Source organism: Nerophis lumbriciformis, linkage group LG31 (genome assembly GCF_033978685.3).
Source record: "Nerophis lumbriciformis linkage group LG31, RoL_Nlum_v2.1, whole genome shotgun sequence".
Taxonomy (NCBI): Eukaryota; Metazoa; Chordata; class Actinopteri; order Syngnathiformes; family Syngnathidae; genus Nerophis; species Nerophis lumbriciformis.
This window is the reverse complement of record NC_084578.2, coordinates 30,378,291-30,391,849: the sequence shown is the minus strand read 5'-3', so window position 1 is coordinate 30,391,849 and position 13,559 is coordinate 30,378,291. Positions and strand designations below refer to the sequence as shown.

General features: G+C 37.7%; 1 protein-coding gene across 1 annotated transcript in view; it reads left to right on the top strand.

Moving 5' to 3' along the window:
• The window catches only part of ccdc93 (CCC complex scaffolding subunit CCDC93), a 28,572-nt gene that overhangs the window by 1,606 nt on the left and 13,407 nt on the right, over positions 1 to 13,559 (top strand). Inside the window, exons 2-10 of the mRNA XM_061926255.1 lie at positions 308 to 421; positions 4,055 to 4,149; positions 5,530 to 5,641; positions 5,871 to 5,969; positions 7,137 to 7,190; positions 7,273 to 7,373; positions 8,406 to 8,433; positions 11,216 to 11,296; positions 13,199 to 13,249. Of these exons, the coding sequence (XP_061782239.1) occupies positions 308 to 421; positions 4,055 to 4,149; positions 5,530 to 5,641; positions 5,871 to 5,969; positions 7,137 to 7,190; positions 7,273 to 7,373; positions 8,406 to 8,433; positions 11,216 to 11,296; positions 13,199 to 13,249 (735 nt within the window). The remainder of the gene's footprint in view (positions 1 to 307; positions 422 to 4,054; positions 4,150 to 5,529; positions 5,642 to 5,870; positions 5,970 to 7,136; positions 7,191 to 7,272; positions 7,374 to 8,405; positions 8,434 to 11,215; positions 11,297 to 13,198; positions 13,250 to 13,559) is intronic.

Below are 13,559 nucleotides of genomic sequence, written 5' to 3'. Positions count from 1 at the left end.
TGCACAAGTGGCATCCTATTACAGTTCCACGCTAGAAATCACTGAGCTCCTGATAGCGGCCCATTCTTTCACAAATGTTTGTAGAAACAGTCTCCATGCCTAAGTGCTTGATTTTTTTACACCTGTGGCCGGGCCAAGGGATTAGGACACCTGATTCTGATCATTCGGATGGGTGGCCAAATACTTTTGGCAATATAGTGTATCTGGGGTAGGGTGTCCATAGCTTTCAATGGAAGGGGTTCATCTTAAAAGGGATCTGTGACTCAAAAAAGGAAAGGAGCACTGACCTGCTTGCTTGCATTCCCAGGTGGAGGCCCGGGAAGATGAAGAGCAGAGCATCAAACTGGCGGAGATCCTGGAGCTGCTTTTGGCTGCCGGATATTTCAGAGCCCGCATTAAAGGACTGTCCCCTTTTGATAAGGTACGGTGGTTTAGGTAAAAGTTAAAGTTAAAGTACCAATGATTGTCACACACACACTAGGTGTGGCGAGGTTATTCTCTGCATTTGACCCATCACCCTTGATCACCCCCTTGGAGGTGAGGGGAGCAGTGGGCAGCAGCGGTGGCCGCGCCCGGGAATCATTTTGGTGATTCAACCCCCAATTCCAACCCTTGATGCTGAGTGCCAAGCAGGGAGGTAATGGGTCCCATTTTTATAGTCTTTGGTATGACTCGGCCGGGGTTTGAACTCACAACCTACCGATCTCAGGGCGTACACTCTAACCACTAGGCCACTGAGTAGGTATGAGACCAAATCAAATCTTGAAGGGGAACTATCCTTTTTTTTATTTTCGCCTATCATTCACAATCCATATTTGAGACAATAACACAGTTCTTTCTCTTCTTAATACATTTTAGTTTGTAATATATGGCAAGTATGAGGTGGCTAACGATTGAAGCTAATCGTGTCCTCTATTGCGCCCACAAAATCCTCCAAAAAAACATCCCAAAACCGCCAACAATACTCTATTTTATATGTTGTGACCAGCATATTAACCGAGTATTAGTAACATTATTATAAGCGCTAACACAGAGGAACTACTTTTAGTGGCGCCTTGATCACAGAGAGGTTACGAACTAATACAGCTATTGACGTACTGAGCCAGTGAGCTGCTGCATCGCTTCTGAGTTGGTAAAAGTTAATTCTAGATTATAAATCATGCCTCTCACTTGTACAGTAGAAGGATGTGGCCAAAAACCAAGAAATTGGTCAACTTTAACAATCAACTAAGCCCCGAGATCGTAACAAAAGACATGGAAACAAGCACGTTTGCGCCCATTTTTTGTTTTTACCACCATGAGGATTAAAATGTATTCTTCATCTAAACGGGAAGATATTAACATCCTACCAGTCTGCATGCCAGTGAGAGAAGACATTGTACAGTAAGTGATTGTTTTATTATGTTTGTAGTTTGTATTTATGGATAATTGGTCATGGTTTAGTTGTTGTGGATGTGCTTCACAAGTTACATGAAGATTGTCACAAGTTTACAGTTATGCAAACTTGCCACAATACTATTATTTACAAATTTCTTGTTCTGATCCGCTTGTCGCCGTAGTAGTTGTGACCCCAAAATGCAGGAGACAGCAAACAGCGTGCAGAATTTAATGTACAAATGTACAAAACCAATATAGAGTGCAGCAGGGAAATGCACAGAAAAGCACATGGTCAGCTTTGCATGTAAGGAAGGCAAAGCCTACAGAGAGTTTACATCAACAAAAAGAATGGTAAAGCAGGTATTTTTGTAACAACGAACCATGTATGTAAGTAACTTCATCACATACAGAACAAATTAAGAACGAAAAACAGGAAGTAAACCCAAAACATTGGAAAAACACCCACAAACTAAACAAGACATGACCTGTGTGACAGGCCATGGCATGTCTTCTGCCAAGAAAGTATATTTCGTGACACTGTGGCTATTTATTTATTGTATTATTATACTATAACACTTGGTTATAAGTGTATATGTGTACTTTTTGAGCACATCGATGATGATATTGATAACCGTGAAAGTTTTAGTGACGATAACAGTGATAGGACATTTTCATATTGTACATCCCTACTCAAATAGCATACATCCCAATAATTCACCGTTTCCTGTAGGGCTGGACAATTATTGCAAAAATAATAATCATGATTTTTTTGATTGATATTGAAATCACAATTATTAACACGATTATTCTCTAATTTAAAAACATTAGTATTTATTGTCCCACCAAAACACAATTTTAAGTATAATTTAAAAGAACATATAGATCTAAATTATTAATGAATAAACAAGTAAAAAAAAAAAAAATTGTTAAAACAATCATTTCAGTTGGCCGTAAAAAAATGTTCAATTTGGCTTTTTACCTTTTAACACTTATTTTACCACCATGCTTTTTGTGTCGTAAAAAAAATAATGTATATATATATATATATATATATATATATATATATATTTGACAATTAAATGTAAAAATCTTCACATTTATTGGTGCAATATATCTTTGGACAATTTCTATGAGTATTTTAAGTCAACGCATAATAATTTTATTAAGTTATCAGTAAGTGCTTTAAGTACATTATGCTTGTGTAAGGTACTTTGTTTCTTCTTAAGGTAAATGTTTCTTCGCCGCACAATGACAGCACTTCAGTCACATTTATGTAAATTTCCCCGAAATTGTGTGTTCAACAGCGGATTCCGTTTTGTGTGTCAATTCTGTGATTCTGTCCGTGGTTACATGGACACGGAAACAATATGGCATACTTTTTTTTTTTTTTGTGATTATGACCATGGTGAGATCCCAAACTTTTAGTATACATGGTCTTTTTTCCACTCATTCTCTCCTCATTCGTTTCACCGTTACAAGCTCAGGAAACTGCATGCCTTTGTGCGGCATTGTATTTTATATTTAAAATCAGCGCATAGGAGTCGTCCCACAGATTTACTCCAATGCGTCGGATGCCGCTCAGTCATCCTGAGAGTTTCATCATCACAAAGCCTCACACCAAACTTTAATGAAGTCGTTGCCAAGTATCGATCTTGGCCAAAACTGCATGGGAGGAGATCTACTGAATTGCAAACAATTGTTGGCAGCTCTGTAACTATACATGACACAGACCTAGACACAGCCTCGCTAGTTGCGACTCACTAGTGAGAAGCACTGGAAAGTAACACAAATGAGGAGTAAAATAACAAAGCTAAATGTCCCACTGAGGGTATATTTTGGTGTCAAACCAATTGAGCAACATGAATCTATAAACTGAATGAGTGAGAATGCCAAATTTGCTGGAAAGTGATGGCAACAAAAAAAGACAGCAAGCAGTTTTTCCAACTGGGGAAAAAACTGATGTTCAATTTTTGCTAACAGAGATTGAGGGTTTAGTTTATTTTTATGTTGGTTTATTTATTTAGGATAACTTAAAGTTATTGACCTTCCAATTCCAATGGTAAAACATACTACAATAATGAGAAATACAAGTTTCTTGCTTTTGAAAGAGTCACTTGCATTTGTATTATTATATACTATGATTACATTAACAAGTTACATGAGGAATGTTTACATTTCCAACAAATGACATTTATGCAATTTAACATGTCTGAAAAAAACGGTATTGAATATTGCCATTTGTAATAAAAAGTAGAGTGTATTTCTAACTTCTATCTGTCAATGGACTCGATATGGAATCGCTAAAAACTACAAGATGGTTGAGGAGGAGACACAGTCGAAGGGTGCTTGGCCTGAAGAAGGACGATTGCACGTAATTTAACGGCCCACAAAATGACGGCTGCTTGAAGATGGTCTGTAAAACAAAGTCAATGCAAAATTTGGACCAAAGAGCTACCATTACATGTTATGTAGACCACAAGGAATAGTTTTAAATGTAGAAAAAGATCTTAATATGACCACTTTTAACAAATATCCATGTCAAATAATAATACAAAAATGTTTGGTCACTTCCTGTTTTATACAACTCGCACTTTTAATTATCTTTTGTTCACTTCCTGTGTTTAATACTTGAGCTGGACCTCCCGTCTGACTCATCTTGTTCCCGCTGGTTGTGCAGGTGGTCGGCGGGATGACATGGTGCATCACCACATGTAACTATGACATTGACGTCGATCTTCTTTTTCAAGAAAACTCAACCATCGGTCAGAAAATGTAAGTGGTTTCCTTATTATTTTACTCCCTGTGCCTTTAAAATTATGTACAAAATTCTTGACCTCACCATGTAGGCAGGTGTTGTGTAAAATCGTGGCCGATTTTTTTCTGCAAACTGCATTGACAAAATATTGTTGGAGAACTCCTCACATTTTTGTGAGGCTTACATTCTAAGACCAGCAGTGAATAGCGAAAAAAAACTTGATCCCCATAAAAATTCCTAATAGGGTGTATTCCGTCACGTGAGTTTTGAACGGAAGTAAACAAAGTGGTGGGCCACCAAACCAATATGGCTGCATTGCAGCAAACAGAGTGCAAACTATCTGAGCACGCAATAGGTCTTGATATTATCAATAAAAGCATATACGAGCAAAAAATCTAACTATGCAATAGAATCTATCCCTATACGTTTAAAAAAAAAAAAGATTTGTCGTGTGATCTCAAGGATTAGCCGTCCGTCGCGTTCCCAGACATGTCCAACTCTCTGGAGCTCCAGACATCATTCTACACGACAAAATGGATGAAAACTTGTAAAAGCATGGAGGTCCACAACTTCTTTGTGTGTGGCTGAGTCAAGGAAATTGGTATCAAAACTCTCCTGAATAAATCATGCAGCGTTTTTGCTCAGTTAAGGTTGGATTTCATGATTTAACTTGGTGTCTACAGCCATGTTTGTTGCACACGCCGTATACGAGTACGCATGTTTTTTCCCGTCTTTATAAAAATATAACTATAGATGTCAACATTGTGTATGTGCTTAAAGTTTCGTTTATTATTGCTGCCTTTGGTAAAAGCTTAACTTTAGGTTTTGCTCACATTTGCGGTCTTTTATTTAGAAAAGTGGTGGTTATTTGGTGGTTTACGAAACACTTGTAGCAAAAATGTGTTTTAAAACTCTCAAACAAGATAAAATAGAAATAATATCATTATAATACTTAAATGGGAAATACTAAACTAAACTCAAACAGACCTGAAGTGATCACTGCGAACTTGTGCGTTCTTCGACTCAATCTGCTCCCTTGGACTGAAGTGTGTGCCACTTTTCTTGTCTTGCTCTCTTCTGCCCTTCTTGATTACCTGTCGAGGAACTCTGAAGAAACCTCTATCCTTTTCGTGATTCGAACTGTTCCAACAGCCTAAAAAAACGCAAGCATGGGGCTTTTTTTTTTTCCGAGAAGGGCAAAATGCCGTCCAGAACTCTACGACAGAAGACGCTCGATGGCCCACCAGTTCGAGTCTCACGTATTTAATGAGCCGGACGTGATCTCATGTGAATACAACATTACATGCTGCTGTGTTGAGTTGATGCCGTACGCTTTGCTGGCTTGCACCTCCCCCTCAAAACCTGCCTACTCTATTATAGTTGTTTTGTATTTACAGTGCATTGACTGAGAAGATTGTGTCTGTTTTACCAAAAATGAAATGTCCTCATCATCTGGAGCCCCATCAAATCCAAGGACTGGATTTTATCCATGTTTTTCCAGTAATACAGGTATTTAAGTGTGACCCCATGTACTGTTATTCTTTTTCAACTGAGGTCTGTTTTTAGATAGTGTATATGAGAATGCATGCAGTTTATTGTTGTGGGTGATAGACTTTGCTTTGTCTTAAGGATTCAAGAACCTCTATTGTCATACCACACACTTGACACATGAGATGGCACAGAATTTCTAAAAATAAATGTAGATTACTTCATCGATTTGCATGTCATTTCTTGCTAGTGGCTGGTGAAGCGAGCCATAGAGACCAGAGAGCAAATGGGCGACTATGTGAGGGCTTACTCCATATCCCAGTTCCAGAAAGCTTACAGTTTTCCAGAGGTATGGTGTTGAAGTGACATCTGAATGCTGAAATGATTGTGTTGTCATAAAATTATTATTTTATATTGACCATGCAAAAGGGCTGCTCGATTAATCGTTAAAAGATGTTTGTGATCTCATTTTAAACATGCACAATTCTCCACATGCTGCATTATAAACAAACACAACATGGCCTTTGCCTCCACCCTCATAAACGGTGAAGTGTCTTTACAACACGTCAAGCAGCAGAACTGAAAGTAGAAATTAAGACGGAGGAACTTTTGTGTTAAAGGAAACAGAACTTTTTTGGCATTTTGCCTATCGTTCACAATACTTATGACAGACATGTCAACGGACGGATTTTTTTAATTTAATGGATTCTAAATATTAAATAAATTAGATCAAAAGTCTGCTTACAACAGAGCCTACAGGTGTCACTCTATTATGCCTATAAAGCCCTTAAAAACTTTCAGGTTTTATATACATCTTGTAAGTATATATTTAATGTAGTAACAGGCCCATTTATGATAACATTTAATAAATATGTATTTAGATCATTTTCTAATCTAATCTAATGGCATAGGTACCAACGTGCACAATAGTAACCGGATCGAAAAAAGCAGTAGCTATCAGATTCCGCTTTATTGGCCGGGTATGTTTAATACACAAGGAATTTGACTTTCTTTGTACAATTTAAACAATAAATATTAACAAGTAACTAAAATATTAACAAGTATTAAAATAAATAATATGTGCAAAGCTAATGAGATGGTAGGGCAGTGGTGAAGAGAGCAAAAGGATGATCAAGTGAACATGAGTTAGTACATTCATAGTGACAGATTCATTCCAGGGTTGTATCACAGCAGAAAGTCTGACACTCTGTGACTGTTGAGCGTTCAGCAGAGTGATAGCCTGGGGGATGAGACTCCTGTTATGACCCGTTGTTTTGGTGTACAGTGATTTGTAAAGCCTACCGGAGGTGAGGAGTTTGAACAGTTTTTGACCAGGGTGTGAGGGGTCTTAAGTATTGTAGATACCGCGTTATTGTGTTCTTTTCAAACTTTGATGAAGTTTTCCACCATCTATCCAACCATTTTCTACCGCTTGTCCCTTTCCACCCATTGTGGGAATTTACTTTGTATCTAAAACCATCTTTGTTTGTTTTTTTAATCAAACCTTGTCTTATAGAATGAAGACTTTTGTCAAAAAGGCAAAGCAGTGGGAGCAGTTTCTGATTTGCTGGTGAGATACCAAGCCTGGGGACCTTCTTTAAATATGAATGTGACGATATGTCTTTCAACATTTGTATTTTTTTGTTTTCCAGGAAGTATACAAACCACAGAGAAAATACAGAAGGCAAAATGATGCAGGGGAATTACTGGATGAGGAGTCCAAGGTTCACTCTACATTGCTGGAATATGGCAGGTAACATCTGGCATCAAAGTGTACTCAACTGTCTTGTTGACATATTGCGCAGTGTTTCCTGTGGAACTGCAATCTATTTGTGGTGTCGGGTTGTAGGGGTATGGTCTCATTGTCTAATTAGCATCATTTCTGTTGATCATGTGCATGCCATTTGTTTGGACACTTTGGGAAACAAAAATTAGCAAATGCCAAAGAAAGATGTTAAATAATACAAATGTATTCTCTTCTGTTGCTTCTTTTTGTGTGGGTTTTTTATGTCACAATCAGGACAAAGCCGCTTGTGAGAAAGGGAGGGAGGGTTAAGAAGACAATACGTCAGGGTTCTCAAAGTCAATTTACTCTTGACTGCTGGAGGTAGAGTTGGTGTGAGGCTGGGCAGCACAAAGTATTCTCTTCAGAATCACATGTGTCACCATGTGACTAAATGTATTAATTACTTCTACCAGCAGCTATAGTGACCTTGAACTATGGTAGGCCTTAAGTCAATATAAATATAAAATTGAATGTAAACGTTTTTAATTCTGACACTGTTAAGTTTACCAGGAGATGATCAGAGACACTTCAGCTTGCTTACAGGAAGTTGCTCTTTGTGTTGCCCAATGTGTGTTTGTTTTGTTTGCAGTTTTATTGTAGTTGATGTTCTTTGTAGTGGGTTTCAGGATTGCCTGATATATATATAATCACACTAAACTATGAAGTTAAGTAGGATTTTCCAAATTAAATTAATGTGGTAATGAGCGAAAGCAACAGGTAGCACTAGATACATTCTCGGTAGTCCAAATTTTTAATATTGGTGGACCACAAAAAATAAATGTATGAATGGGAAACACAGAAGCTGTTTTCAGATTTTGTCAATCTGTTTTGCTTTTTATTGAATGATGCAAAACTAAAAAAAACAAATGATAAGCATGATAAATCCATCATTAACCTATTAAATCAAATATATGTATTCCTCGTTGTTGTTTATAATGGATATACTTAAAAAAAAAATCATAATCTATAATAATGTACTGATTCATTCTCTTTTTCCAGGCGTCATGGATTCAGCAAACAAGACAAGGTTAGTTCGGCACATAAGTAGAGATATTACAATAATAATACAGTTCATTTTGATAAAATGTTGTGTTAGTAAATGAGATCAAGACAAATCGTTTCAGAACTTTTTTTCATCTTTATTACGATCCGTCCAACTTAATTCAAAACCAAACTGAAGGTTTTTAGATTGACAGAGTAAAACTAAATAACTACGATAAGTGGTTGCATAAGACTTAAAACTACAGAATTGTCCTACGACATTTAAAGGCCTACTGAAATGAATTTTTTTTATTTAAACGGGGATAGCAGATCCATTCTATGTGTCATACTTGATCATTTCGCGATATTGCCATATTTTTGCTGAAAGGATTTAGTATAGAACAACGACGATAAAGTTCGCAACTTTTGGTCGCTGATAAAAAAAAGCCTTGCCTGTACCGGAAGTAGCGTGACGTCACAAGTTGAAAGTCTCCTCACATTTCCCCATTGTTTACACCAGCAGCGAGAGCGATTGGGACCGAGAAAGCGACGATTACCCCATTAATTTGAGCCAGGATGAAAGATTTGTGGATGAGGAACGTGAGAGAAGTATTAGAGTGCAGTGCAGGACGCATCTTTTTTTGCTCTGACCGTAACTTAGGTACAAGGGCTCATTGGATTCCACTCTCTCTGCTTTTTCTATTGTGGATCACGGATATGTATTTTAAACCACCTCGGATACTATATCCTCTTGAAAATGAGAGTCGAGAACGCGAAATGGACATTCACAGTGACTTTTATCCCCACGACAATACATCGGTGAAGCACTTTAGCTACGGAGCTAACGTGATAGCATCGGGCTTAACTGCAGATAGAAACAAAAGAAATAAACTCCTGACTGGAAGGATAGACAGAAAATCAACAATACTATTAAACCATGGACCTGTAACTACATGTTTAATGCTTTCCAGCCTGGCGAAGCTTAACAATGCTGTTGCTAATGTTGTAGTTTTTGACGCTTCCATATAAAGTCTACTGACGGATATAAGTTAGAAAAAATGGCAACAGCGGAGGATGCATGTGCATATAGGAGATAATCTGCCCCACAACAAGAGGATAGAGAAAATGAGCTTATTGACCACAGTGTCAGTGTTTGCCCAAGTCCGCTAAAATAGTGGACTTGGGCAAAGCTCTTCGGGTGGAGATATCTGCTGACGTCAGACTTGGGAAAAACGTCACAAATTTGGCAAATTCCAAACAGCTCGTTTGGAGGAAGTATGAAGGAAGTATTTTATAAATATCTCCGCAATGCCTCCAAGGTTTAATTTAAAATTTTCGGTGATGATGATCTTCCACCTCATGCTACCCCTAACGATCTGCACATAGTGATGGATAAATGATCCCACAGAGAGTTTGTGCCACACACACACTCACTAGCTGTATTGATACTGCACTGGTATTGTGTTGGTGTTTCATTATGGCACCATCTGCTGAATTAAAAATGCCAATACATTTGACATAGAAATAGAAATAATAGTTTGAAGGTATAATTTTTTTTAAATTGAATAGTTGTGTAAAAAGACTTATGAAACGTGCAACTCCGGTCAATGAGCCATATAGTAAGCAGCGAAAGAAGAATGTTTGTCTTGTTTGGGGCTATAAGATCACTCACTATTTAGGAACTTTAGCTTTTTCTCAGTCCAATTCAGATCAATAATTATGACAAAATGCGATGTAAAATGCGACACGCCACTCATCTGATTTTGTTTTTTACTCGTGAGCCTAAATAAGTGCTTACTTATAAGCACACTTTGGCGCTGGTGACGTGCTTCTTTCTTAAGTAACTCACCAGCGTATCGAGGGACACAGTATCACTCTTAATGCGTCGATGCATCTCTATCGTTTTACCCATTCTGAGCTGCACCAGTGCTTAAAAAGATGATGCTACAATATCACCCATTGAGACCTTATAAAACAAAGGAAAGACAAACAAACAGATGTTGTCCATATGGTCTCTCCTAATTAAATAAATAAGAAGTCGCTCATCAAACCAAACTATTATCTTTCTGAAAAACAAAGTTAGTACCGGTATGCATTTTGTGTGTTTTTATTTGATATTTTGCTTTTCTTCTTACATTGGTTCTATATTATATTACAAAATGTTAAGTTAAAGTACCATTGATTGTCACATACACACTAGGTGTGGCGAAACTATTCTCTGCATTTGACCCATCACCCTTGATCACCCCCTGGGAGGTCAGGGGAGCAGTGGGCAGCAGCGGTGGCCGCACCCGGGAATAATTTTTGGTGATTTAACCCCCAATTCCAACCCTTGATGCTGAGTGCCAAGCAAGGTCAGGCTTCTACTAAACAACCTAATGTTCAGTAAAAAACGACCCAAAGAAAAAATTCTAATCAACAAAGGAATGGCATCCCCAGACAGAAATTCCTGTGTGTGGTTGTATATAGGGTGATATGGGAAGCGCTTTTGCAAGGAATAGTGGGCCATGCTAAAGGAGTCCTACCCAAAAAGCCTGAGGGCTGTCATAATATCAGAAGTTGCTTCAACAAACAGATTATTTATCTCTAAAAAGAGTCCAGTTAGTTGTTCAATCTCTCACCATATAGTTTGCATTAAAAGTGTAAAACGTGCTGAAAATATTTAACCTTTTCTCCTCCTTCATCACAAAAACTTGGCATTTTAAACTTGAAGAAAAATGGAACAGCAACATGGAGTTTCAAATGCAGCCCTTGCTAAAAGAGTTCTACTGAGTAGTTGCACTGTTTGAGTTATAAAAATGGGTGTGCATTTTTTTTTTTTTTTTTAGCTGGATGACAAAAAAGCTCTTTCAGCTAAGGACCATGTGACAGAGGTGTCAGAGGAAGAAGCTATGTGGGCAGCGGAGGAGGTATGTAACCTGAACCTGCCAATACGTAAGTGGCAGCCCATCAGCGTTCTTGTTCTGTTACCCTGTACAATGTACGTCTGCTCTTGGATATGCAGAATATATGCCGATCATCAGAACACCCACAATACAGGGAAGAGAAGATGCAAATATAATTATTCTGCACACGCAGTTTAATTTATCAAAAAAAATGTGCGTCTTTATTTATCTCGTCTGAAAGGTATATGCAAACTGACACAGTTATATGAAAGAAGGCGATTACGCTGCAGCTCCATTCTACATATGCTTGTCAACATATAGACTGTAAAAAAAAATCGATATTTAGTCTAATCAATATCATTCTATAATTGTATAGCTTCTGGATGACTTAAGGGGCTGATTAAAACAAACTCTACTAATGCGTGTCAGCTGGTATTTTTTTTAAGACGGCGTGGCGAGGTTGGGAGAGTGGCCGTGCCAGCAATCTGAGGGTTACTGGTTCAATCCCCACCTTCTACCATCCGAGTCCCGTCCGTTGTGTCCTTGAGCTAGACACTTCACCCTTGCTCCTGATGGGCCTGGTTAGCGCCGTGCATGGCAGCTCCCGCCATCAGTGTGTGTGTGTGTGAATGGGTGAATGTGGAAATAGTGTCAAAGCGCTTTGAGTTCCTTAAAGAAGGTAGAAAACCGCTATACAAGTACAACCCATTTACCATTTTTTATACATAGAACATACATTAACATATCTCCTGTATGGAGAAAAAAAACTTCTTACTGTATGCATCCACATGCCCATTCTTCTTAACATTCGCAGTTAGCCCCACATCCTCTCCCTTGAGCGCACCTTCAGTGCGCAAAAAAAAGTGGTTTCCATTGTAGATGCGCCACAGGACTGTTTCTAAAATGCTCCAAAAAGTGGTACATTGCTGCTGCTGAGCATAGTAACATGAATGTGCAGTAAATAATCAAGTTTCTTCGTGGTGAAAGTTTGTATAGTTGTCCGTATAGTACACGCAAAAACCTCATTTAAATAAGACGGTCTGCACCACTTTTCAGTTGCACACACAGTGTTAGTAGATCGCACGCAACATGCTGACTAATAGTACATTACATTTTATGGTTTGCACACGCTTTTTAGTGCGTAATATTTGGATCTTAGTAGATCTGGCCCTGAGTGTCCTTAATTGAACAACATTGCAGGCAACTGTGTATCATTTAATTGGTGCAAAGTCATTTATTTACTACAAATAATGTATCTTATGTGTGTATGTGTTCATCTATTTATGCCAGCAATGTATAGTGATAGGCACACCATTTAAATTATCTTCCACTAGATGGCAGGAGATAATTAACCTGTTGCAATTCATTCATTCGTACACATGGTTTGCCATAAGATTTCTCATGTAAAATGTGAACCTTGGTTATCCTGATTCAAACTGTATAATTCTTAGTTATCTTTATAGAATATGGTCATATTTAGAATTTCCCTGCATACACTAGCTGTTGGAGACAACTATCCTAACTACTGTTGAGGTGCTCTTGAGCAAGGCACTAGGATCAGGATGAGGATTATTAGAAGAGCCGACTGTCAGGGCTCCATGGTCCCAAAATATTTGAGAACCCAAACAACCCAAGCATTTTCCAGCTTAGTCCGCATACAGAAAATTAGAAAGATATGGGGCCACTTTTTGTTTATTGAAGATGCTAAAAGCAATGTAGGTCAATATATATACTAATATATATCTGACAGAACATAACATTTTAGTTATGTGTTACAAGAAATTAGTGTGATATGTATAATTATTATTATTTTTTTTTAGAATATACAGATGGCCAATAAAAAAGAATTGATACCACAACTCTACGAAGCACACATGGTTTAATTTTGCTTGTGAGCAATTCTTCTTCTTTGGTGTTCCTCAATAGGTACGGATTAAAAGCTTGATAACCGGAATGGCTGCCATGGCTGACGAAGAGGTAGACCAAAGTCTTTTTTTTTTTTTTCAAATTTTCAAAATGTACTGTTGAGATACAATGACGACCAATGTTTTGAAATAAACTTTTTGCAGTTTGTAATGTTTGATGGTTCAAACAATTTGAATTGTTTTTCTGTGGGTACTCATGGCATATAAATATAATTCATAATAAGGGTTAAACGTTTTTTTTTGTAAAAACTGTATTTTTAAAAGTTACCTAAACACACAAGGAATGTGGAGTTGTGTGTTTGAAACTGCCTGAACTAGCTTCCTTTGAAGTTGCAATGGTGATGGATACACTTTTCAGTACG